General features: G+C 44.5%; 1 protein-coding gene across 1 annotated transcript in view; it reads right to left on the bottom strand.

Moving 5' to 3' along the window:
- The window catches only part of USP50 (ubiquitin specific peptidase 50), a 44177-nt gene that overhangs the window by 29241 nt on the left and 4072 nt on the right, over positions 1-10864 (bottom strand). Inside the window, exons 2-5 of the mRNA XM_004687796.2 lie at positions 7575-7769; positions 7114-7309; positions 2965-3174; positions 643-785 (exon numbers count right to left, since the gene is read on the bottom strand). Of these exons, the coding sequence (XP_004687853.1) occupies positions 643-785; positions 2965-3174; positions 7114-7309; positions 7575-7769 (744 nt within the window). The remainder of the gene's footprint in view (positions 1-642; positions 786-2964; positions 3175-7113; positions 7310-7574; positions 7770-10864) is intronic.

Genomic DNA, 10864 nt, shown 5'->3' with positions numbered 1-10864 from the left:
CTGCCACGCCATGTGGTCACCTCCTGGGCAGGCGGGAATCAAACTCATGCAGAAGTGGCTTTAGCTTCTTTGTGCTGTGCTTTAACCTGCTGCGCCGCCAGGGAGGGCCCTGCACAAATAAATCTTAAAGAAAAAGAAAAAGTACGCTAAGTGAGTGCCAACTGTCCATCTAAGGAAGAACAGATACAATATGATAGACATTCAGCCACAAAAAAGGAATGAACTGGTACATATCACAACATGGATGAACTTTAAAGACATTATGCTAAGTGAATTTAGCCAGCAAAAAGGACATATACCACATGATTCCACTTATAGGGAGGACCTAGGCAGACAGATTTAAAGTCACAGGGGGGTTAGGGCGGAGGGGAGAGGAAGAATAGGGAGTTATGCTTAATCATTCTGTTTGGAATGATCAAGTTTTTGAAAACAGTAGTGATTAGTGTACAACATTATCAATGTAATTAATGCCAATGAACTACATGCAAAATGGTTAACATACCATACAGATGTTAACACAGGCTTTACAAAGTTCATGTCATACCAAATACCACTGAATTACACACTCAATTGTGTCAATTTCATGGTATGTGAATCATATCTCCAGTTGTGCCCCCCATCTCAAAATATCAAAATCCATACCTTTTTAAGTGAAAGATAATTATTTTTGGTGCTTTGGAAATACTGGCCCTTACAGCTGTTTCTTGCTTGGTTTCACAGAAGGAGCAGTGAATTTGGTTGTTCCAGGTCAGTGTATCTTGTTGAAAAAAACATTGGAGACAGTCCTGTTGGGAAAAGAAAAAAAAAAAAATTATGAGCAAATTGGATCAACGGCAATCTAGATTTCTGTGATATTAAGATTTTGGAATCTCTATGGAAATGTAATTCTCAGTAAATTTCCCAAAGTTAACAAGTCAAGAGTACCAACATCATAGTTGCAGCCTGTAAAGGGGTAAGATCTCCCTCGCAAAGGAAAGGCTGTCTCCCACTTAAGGAGCAGAACCCTGTCTGTCACTTTCAACCTCTAAATCCACATTGAAGTGTTTGTTTTAATTCAGAATTAGGCAATTGTTTCATTTATTCATCTTATCACAAAAATGACTTGGAGAGTGAAAAAATGAGAGCAGTATTTTGGAGTGGGCCTTAATAAAGACAACACATCAAATGAGACCCACGCCCAGGCAGCCAAGTGTCACTAGGAGCCTGTCTCTGCACACCGATGACCTCAAAGAAGAAACAAGCACAGATCTGGCCTGCTCCTTCATCTTCAGGATCATTCCAAACAATCTTTAGCAGTTTGATTTGAGAGTAAGTTTACTTCCAAATAAATAGGGTTCTGTTCTCCCATCCACGCATATGGGAACACTTAGCAATAGATATGCTTTTATAATTTGGGAAGAAAAGTATAATTGTGTATTTCTCTATTTTGTGTATTTCTCCTATTATCTCCTGACTGTTCCCTGCCTTCAGCCACCAGCACTCCGCACCACCCCCATTATGAAGACAATTCAAAAGGCAGGCCGGGACACTACATTCCATACATTCCATACTATCTCCTCAACACATCTCTCAATTTGGCCCAAAGCACATGAAAGCTCAGGAAAAAGTCAGAATCTTTTATGTCTAGACCCTAGTCTGTGCCTGTAGCCATCAGATGAGACAGGGTTATAAACATTTGCAAGAAAATACAAATACATATACCACACTATCTCAACATACAAGTTGGATAAATGCCACCACCTCTCCCTTCAGTCTTACAGCGAGGTTGTTTTATTGAGAACATTTAGAAATACAGCCTGATATAGTAATTTTGCTGTATGTTACTCTTCTACAAAAACACTGAAATGGACTTCCAATTTTTGTTTTAGGTTTTTTAAAAGTTAGAAAGCAGTCCCTTCATACTTAGAAAATGTGGAAAACAGCTCTGACAAAAACCAGAGCAGAGTAGAGAAAGACAAAAGATACATCCAGGAAAGAATGGAAACACCAAGTGCTGGTGAGGATGTGGAGAACAAGGAGCTCCCCTATATTGCTGGTGGGGGTGCACCTTGGTGCAGCCTTTATGGAAAATGGTATAGATGTAGATTTATTATTTTTAAAAAGAGTTATTTATGCATACAAGAATTGGGGTACAGGTGTAAAGGCCACAGGTGCAGGGGGGTGAGAGGATCACCAAAGAGAGTGGGGGGGGGGCAGAACAGGCAGACTGACTGAAATCCACTGCTGAGGGGAGCAGCGGGTGAGATAGGCGAGGTCTGCTGTGCCATGTGGGTCACCTCCCTGGCCAGAAATTGAACTCTTTTTGCAGTGGCTTTCGGTGGCTTCATAGTGCTGTTTTAATCCATTGTGCCACCAGGGAGGACCCTGGAGGTAGATTTTTCAAATAACAAGGAAGCACCATATGATTCAGCAATACCTCTGCTAGGTATTTACCCAGAGCCCATGAAAAACAATGGGAAATGAGCTATGTTCTTCTGTGTTCATAGCAACATTACCCACACTTAGCAAGTCTTGGAACCAACGGAAGTGCCCAGCAGCAGATGACTGTATAAAGAAAATAAGGAATATAGATACTCAATGGAATATTCTGCAGCTATTTGAAAAGTCAAAACAGTGTCTCTGGAGCAAAATAAATAGCCTCGGCAGTGATAATGCTTAATGCAATGTCAGAATATGTAAGTGAAATCGTGATATCTGCCATATCTATGAGTATAAATAAAACAAAAAGCATACACTGGCAAAGCAGAGAAACAGTTTTGAGACTTTGCAAACACACGCTGTTCACCAAGGGCAACAGGAGGGGGTGGTGGGGGGTGAATGGTTGAGAGAGGAAGGGGTGGGGCTGGAAGGGGGTGGGGCAGTGCAGGGGGGGCTTGTTGGAGGGTGAGAGAAGCGGTTTCAGATATGTATTTCTTATTCTTTGTAAGCAACTAGTTAAAATAAGACCTAAAAAAAAATCCCTACCTGAAGAGAACATTCATCTTCTGATGGAACCGGGAGGGAGAGGACTGTGAAGGCCTCATTCCTGTAGGTGCAACTCTCACACTTTAAGCACACGATGCCGTAACTGAGCTGCCCTTCAAACAGCCGGGTGATGATGGAGGACTCGCTGGTGACCACCTTCCTGCAGCACCTTGGAACAGAGCCTTTATCATATGATCTTCTTCGGTGGTACTAAATCAAGAAATTTGCCCGAAATCAATTTTTCGTCAAAGAAATGTTTTAATAAGATACCTTTTTTTTTTTTCCCTTGGAATCCTTACTACCTCAAACCATTTCAGGATTAAACAATAAAGTATGATTTTTTTAACAGCATGTATTCTAAGTGGTTGCTGTAAATCCGGTTGTTTCCCTTTTTAAGGGAGTACACTTTGACTTTACAAGGACTTCCCAGCCTCAGCAGAAGACAGTAAGTCCTCAATACCCATGTTCAATACTTGGAAACTGACTTTAAGCAAAACAATACAGGGCCCTCCCTGGTGGTGCAATGGGTTAAAGAGCAGCACTATGGAAGTATCCACAGCCACTGCAACACAAATTCAACCCCCAGCCAGGGAGGTGACCCACATGGCACAGCAGCTCTCTCCTATCCCTCCGACTGCTCCCTCAGCAGTGTACTTCATTGACCTGCCTGTTCTGTTCCCCACTGTTTCTGGTGAATCCTCCCACCCTTTGCACCTCTAGCCTGTACCTCAGTTCTTGTATGCATAACTGTTTTACAAAAGAAAGCAAAACCATATATAGTGAAAACAATCTGACTATAGGCCAATAGATATGCACAAAAGTTCCTATGGCATATTTCCTGCACTAAACCATCACCAAACTTGTTAAACGTACTTGGGGTCCTACATTAAACAATCATTTATATTCATCATCTTCCACTTATTCCCGTTTAGGGTCACTGGTAATCAGAGCCTTTCTCAGATGCATGGCGGGAACCAGGCCTGCACAGGACAACCACGGTCACACCTGCACCCATACTGGAGTAATTTAGACACTGATGAGCCTAGTGGGCACTTTGCAATGAGGTAGGAAACCCACAAAGATATGGGGAGAACATGCGAACACCTCACAGTATCCTAGCCAGGACCCGAGATTTATTTTTCTCAACCTTATGCAACACCTGCTGTTTACATCTTAGAGACGTCAACTCCAAGTTCAGCTCTTACTTGGAGCTGTGCACTGCTCCACTTTGTCTTGCTTGTTTCACCACACCCTGCTGTGAGGTCTTCCACCCTGACCCCAATTCCAAGTCGGGCCTTGGGGATAGATTGCTACTTATTTTATATTGGCTGTAGAGGAGGATCTAAGTGATTTTTGCTGACCCCCACCTGCTTTTCTAGCTTAACACACACACACACACACACACACACACACAAATGCTGTCACGAATACTTTGTCAGTAAAAATGAAACTGCAGATGAGCGTGCTTCCTGGCTATCATCTCTGCTCTTTTATGCTCAGCATTCCCTGAGTGTCAGCTATCAGGCCAGTGGACCTCAGCACCGGAACATGGCATAGCACAAGGCCTCATCTTCCCTAAGGCTGGCTCTGACATAAAGGATGAAGCAGTGAGTCTGACAAAAATCAGGGCTGGGCCCTCCCTGGTGGTGCAGCAGGTTAGGATGCAGCTCTCCAGGTTAGCTGCAGCCACTTCAGTGCAGGTTTGATCCCTGCCCCGGAGGTGACCACATGGTGAGGCAGACTTCTCCTGACCCACCCGCTGCTGCCTTCAGCAGTGTACTTCATTGATCTGCCTGTTCTGCTCCCCAATCTGTCTCTGGTGAAGCCTCTCGCCGCACCTGCACCCCAGGTGCAGGTGCATTTGTTTGCATAAATAAACAAATCTTTAAAAAAGAAATCCAGAGCTGCTGGCAACTTCAGGTTTCATGCAATGTATGCCCTAATGCAACAGAATTGGGCTTGGGCCTTTTTAGTATGAAGAACACTTTGCAGTATATCCATATCCTTAAACTGACTACTAGGCTGAGTATTTCCAAGGGTTATAGATACGAACAACATTTAAATTCCATACATTACATATGAATATATTTTTGTATAGTGGAATTCCAAAAGTAAATTGTTGTTTAACTGGATAAAACCCTAGTGCTTACAATTTAAAAAATTGTCATTTACATCCATTTCCAGCAGCATTGTGGATGGTTGTGCTGAAGTCAACAGCCAACTCTTACTAGCAACAAATCAGGGGTCAGGTTCTAAAAACAGTCCAAAGACGCTCCACTGATAAAGAGCTGCTTTTGCGAAGCCTGTGCAAAAGGCGACAAGCTGCTGCGCACACACTCTCAGAGCGGAGCACCCCAACCAGCCCTCAGGCATTCACCAAGGTATGTCGTGGTTACCATCGGTCAGGGCACAAGAAGTTCAAGGGGGCCACCCTGGCAGTGGACTGCTTCTAGGCATTTTACCCTTTAAGTTTCTGCCTAGACTCTCAGGTAAATCGAAGTAAATGTTTGTTTTCAGCAAACCAGCTGTCATTTATGTTAACACGTTGAACTAGAATCCACCTGAACTGGGCCCTGCCTGGTGGCGCAGTGGGTTAAAGCACAGCACTGTGGAGCTGATGCAGACACTGCAGCTTGCTCCCCTCAGCAGTGTATTTCAGTACATCACCTGCTCTGCTCCCCACTCTGTCTCTGGTGAATCCTCTCCCTGCTCCTCTGGCCTGTATCCCAGTTCTATATGAATAAATACATCTTTAAAAAGCAAAACAGGCCCTCCCTGGTGGCGCAGCAGGTTAAAGCACAGCACTAAGAAGCTACAGCTACTTCAGCATGAGTTCAATCCCTACCTGGGAGCTGACTGACATGGCGTGGCAGACCTCTCCTGACCTGACCACTGCTCCCCTCAGCAGTGTACTTTGTCGGTCTGCCTGTTCTGCTCCCCACTCTGCCTCTGGTGAATCCTCTCACCGCCCCTGCACCTCTGGCCTGTACCCCAGCTCTGTATGCAGAAATCAACAAATCTTTAAACAAAATGCCAAATAAAACTGATGTCACTTGATCTTTAGGGGACATGCTCACCCCCCAATACAAGTGGGCTGTGTGTGAATAAAGACACACATTCAGTTTTGCTATAAAAACAAGATGAGCGAATTAACTGCTTTTGCAAGAGGTAGGTGAAATATTCAACTTGATTCTTCTAGAGGGATAAAGGGAGATGGAAGGAGGTCTTCATTTGGCAGTCATCACCTGTATGAATTCTTCAGCGGACCCTATCACCCTCCCACCCCCTTTGAGTATCTGCCACTTTTAGCACGTGTCTCCCGTTTGTCAGGACTTGACACTGTAGTTGTGTGACACTAATGTGACCACTTCTGACTGTATCAAACACTGGGAATACCTAGTGGCTTCTCCCTCCCGGTTTCATTTTCCAAGCCATCATAGTCAAAAAACCTGAGAAGCCAACGGTGCATTACCATTAGCACCTGCTTCATTGAACTTATGCTGCATGTGGCTGCTGGTGAGTGACCTCATGACAATGTCAAGTTTCTTTGTCGTGATGGTGTCATGGCCATCTTTGTCAACAGAGTGAAAGCTTCCTAAAAGTCCAGTGGTGAGTTAATCAGCTGATCAGCCACAGGACAGTACAGGGAGGGAGGCTGCATGCATCCAGGCACTCAGACCAGCTTTGCAGGAACACAGCTGCCACCAAGGCACCCCCAAGACTGGGGCTGGAGGGGGACCCCACTGCCAATAACGCCTGCCGAGACCCTGCCAGTGCCATAGCCACTGATTTCCATTTCAGTATCTCAGTCATTGCAACAGTCATTTGCAGAGGGAACCAGGTGACTGGTTTCCACACCTGCAGACCCACTGGCACCACCAAGGGAGCTTCTCAGAGGACAGGCTCAGGCTTTCTGATTCAGTAACACAGGAGTGAGGGCCTTGAATCATGCTGTGAAAGTGTCCCAGGTGATTCTGATGCTCAGCTAAGCTTGGCGAATACAAACTATTTAAATAATCTGAACCCTCCCCCCACCCCACACACCTGTGTGTGGCACAAAATAAGCAAATGTTGACTGAACAAAACAATGAAAAAGTTGCTGATAAAATGAAAGGCTATCTGATTCCAAAGGCCATTAATTCCACTTACCTTTTTCAGAGCTTCATGAAGTTCATTCAGGACGTAAATCAAGAATTCCTGGGCATCTTGTTGCCTCTTTTTCATAAATGCAGGGTACAGGTTGCCAAGAGCTGACCAAAATATTTCTGGTGACACACAGTCTGAGTCTCCAAGCCACATGTCTGTCATCAGGTAGGCAAAAGCAGTGGCGACCTCACTGCAGTCCCTGGGAAGGAGGAAGGAGCATGTTTCTGACTGATTTAACCAGACACTCCCTCAAGCGGGTAGCACCACACTAAAAATGAAGCTTTACTTCTTGGTTGACCTTCCCCACTTTCCCCGCCCTGGGGACGGTATCTGGGGCAGCCTCTGATGATTTGTTTAGCCCTGAAGAGGGATGCCAGGAGGTCCTGCCCCAGCCACACCTTGGGGAGGGTGCAGAAGGGTGTCTGGGCTAGGGTCTAGGCTGCTGGGGGTGAAAACAGTCTTACTTTTGAAGAGAGGTGATGTACTTTCCAGAGAGAAAGTATTCCACCAGCGGTGAGACGCTGCAGAGACACTGCAAGATGGCGTTCATGTAGCAGGTGTTGCCCAAGTTCCGCAGGCCAGTCACCCCCTGGAAGTGGGGGTGGTTCTCATCAGCCTCCTTAGCTGGAAAGGGGTCGTAGTTATCTGTGCACTCTGCACTGTGAGGGGGCACCGGGAAGGAAAGCAAAGCATTTTGAGAAAAAGTATATTCAATGACCGTTAAGGCCCTCTCAACCTCCTGACGCAAAGGAAAGTTCTAGTAAGACTTCCTCCCAGTACATTCCCTGCCAAGGATGGAACATTTCAAACCTGGCATTCAAAACTGCATGACTTGGGTGGCTGGGTGGGAGAGGGCTACTGTAGGGCTTTAATGGCCAGCACAGGGTCAAAACATACAACTGAAGTTTGAACCTATAACCCCTAAAACAATACGATACAAACCAACTTTACCTAATGAATATAGTTGGAAAATAAGTAAAATTGCAGTACTTACTCTTACACTCTGAACAGTACTTGCAGCCAAACAAGACAGAGAGAAAAGTTTATCCTAATACCATCACAAGAGAACAGAAAGCTCCGGCCTCTTAGAGTCCTTGAACTGCTTGGCTAAAAATGCAAATTTCAAAAATTTAAATACCATCAACCTTGCAGTGAAACAAATTCTTCAGCTCGTCAAATTGTTTGAGATTATTCCAGAAGTGCAGAGAAACCGCTACCCTGGACAAGCAAACTATGGGAGAAACAGGCAAGTTGGAGGCAGCAAAAAAAGGTCAGCTTTAATTAGACTCTGGAAGGAGAGTGGGAAGGGCTGTTTTGAATAGAAGTTTAAAGAGGCTGTGGTGGTTTCTCATTGGCTGCAAGCCTGAGCCACTTGTTGCTGGCCCGAGGCCTCCATGAACCGCAAAGTAGTGGCAGGTGTGTGAGACCCTGCCCTTCCCAGCTTCCCAGCTTCCCAGCTTCCCAGCTCCACTTGGAACAGGTTTCCTTTGTCCAGCTTCATGTTTCGCTTTTTTTTATGAAGAGCTTTCCTTGCAAGCATCACTACTCGAGAGTCAGTTTCCCCATTTTTAGTGGAATTATGTTGGGTGCCAGAAAGGACCTTTTCTGGAGGATATCCCAGATTTAGAGGGAAAGTATCCAGTGACTGGAAACCATTTGAAGCCAATTAGAGTAATAAGGTTAAAAAGAGGACTCAGCAATTTCCACTCTAAAGCTCCTACCATAAGCATCTCAAAGCAATGAGTTAAGAGCATTCTATTTAGTGCATCCTCTGCCACTATCAAGGACAGTCCAGGTTTTTTTTTTGTTTTTGTTTTTGTTTTAAGATTTTTGTTTATATACATACAGAACTGGGGTACAAGCCAGAGGTGCAGGAGCAGTGAGAGGGTTCACCAGAGACACAGTGGGGAGCAGAACAGGCAGATCAACAAAGTGCACTGCTGAGGGGAGTAGCCTGTGAGACAGGAGAGGTCTGCTGCGCCATGTGGGTCACTGTGTCCAAAGTCCTAACCCAATGTGCTGCATCCTAAGTCCCAACCCAATGCGCCATCAAGGAGGGCCCCAGTCAGTCCAGGTTTTTGATGGCAGGTCCAACAGAGGTTCCCCCCCTTTAGAATGGAATGGGAGTGTGGACAAAAGCATTGTTTTTCCAAGGAAGAGGGGGAAAAACAAGGTGAGAAGATCTGTTCCCAGATATCCTTGTCTGCAAATCTCTAATGGGTGGGTAGCTCCCAACAGGGACAAAGTTACTCTAGGGGATGCAATTAGCAACAGAGACATTCAGTAGAATTACTTCTAATCAAGGAAGTGAAGTTTACAATCACTGTCCAAGATGAAGTCCAAGAAGGCATTGCTCCCATGATGAATGAGGTAGGCAGAAATTGTGTCTCTAAAAACTATCTATCCGTGCTTGTTAGCAGCTCTTATGTGACATTAGAACAGCATAGATGTTAGCTTGAGTGAGGGAGATATTCAAATTTTTTTTTTTAATTTTTAAGGATTTTATTTATTTGTGCATACAGAACTGGGGTACAGGCCAGAGGCTCAGGGGCGGCGAGAGGCTTCACCAGGGACAGAATGGGGAGCAGAACAGGAAGATCGACGAAGTACACTGCTGAGGGGAGCAGCGGGCAGGTCAGGAGGGGTCTGCCACGCCATGTAGTCACCTCCGGGGCAGGTGGGGATCGAACTCATGCAGAAGTGGCTTTAGCTTCTTAGTGCTGTGCTTTAACCTGCTGCGCCACCAGGGAGGGCAAGATATTCAAATTTTTAATGCTTCCTTATTAAATACAAACCTGAGATCTGCAACTTTCACAACAAAATCGAACATTACTACTATGGAGTACAATATTTAACCCTTTTTTTAGTTGTTCCACAACACAATCTAGGTAGTTTATGAGTTCAGGATGATCAGCAGTAACAGGCAAATTGCAACTGTACTTCGGCACTGGAGTTTGGGTGGATGTAGTTTCTGAGACTTCTGGTGGATCATCACCACTTTGATTATTTGAAGTGACTGCCATCCACATCTCTGAACTGCTTAAACAAAGAACTTAAGGCCTTCTGTAGAAGCTATTGAGTAATTCCGATAGTTTGGAGTATTTCCTCTTTTTCTGGCCACGTCATTTAATTATTAGTAGTAATAATAGGAACAAAAGCTATTATGGGTTGAGACAGGCATGATACTATAAACTTAGACACTAAGTACTTAGAATTGTTATTTCAGCAATGCTATGGGATAGGTACAATTATGTTAAATCTTATTTTATAGTGAAATATGGTTGCATGGCTTAGTCATTTGTCCTTGGTAATATACTCAGTGATATGTGGTAGTATAGAAGGAATTAGATATGATCATAACAGACAATTCGACCATATAAAATACTTTCCAAAACTAGTGGATACAAAAAGCATCCTGAGGGTTTGCGCTGAGTTTTAGAGAGGAAGGGAAAGAGACAAGAAAACACAAGGGTTGGTGGTGAGGAAAAAAGCCAAATAGCAACTTCCAAATCCAGATCTTATCTTATTTGTACCTGAAAATTAGTTGGATCTTTTTCTTCTTATAAAAACAAACAAACAATCATATCAATAGATGCAGAGAAGCAGAGAGAAAGTATTCCACCAGCGGTGAGACGCTGCAGAGACACTGCAAGATGGCTTTCATGTAGCAGGTGTTGCCCAAGTTCCGCAGGCCAGTCACCCCCTGGAAGTGGGGGTGGTTCTCATCAGCCTCCTTAGCTGGAAAGGGGTCGTA

This window comes from Condylura cristata, unplaced genomic scaffold, assembly GCF_000260355.1.
Source record: "Condylura cristata isolate star-nosed mole 26May11 unplaced genomic scaffold, ConCri1.0 scaffold00023, whole genome shotgun sequence".
In the NCBI taxonomy this organism is placed as follows: domain Eukaryota; kingdom Metazoa; phylum Chordata; class Mammalia; order Eulipotyphla; family Talpidae; genus Condylura; species Condylura cristata.
The sequence above is the reverse complement of the archived record's forward strand: the minus strand, read 5'-3'. Positions and strand labels throughout refer to the sequence as shown.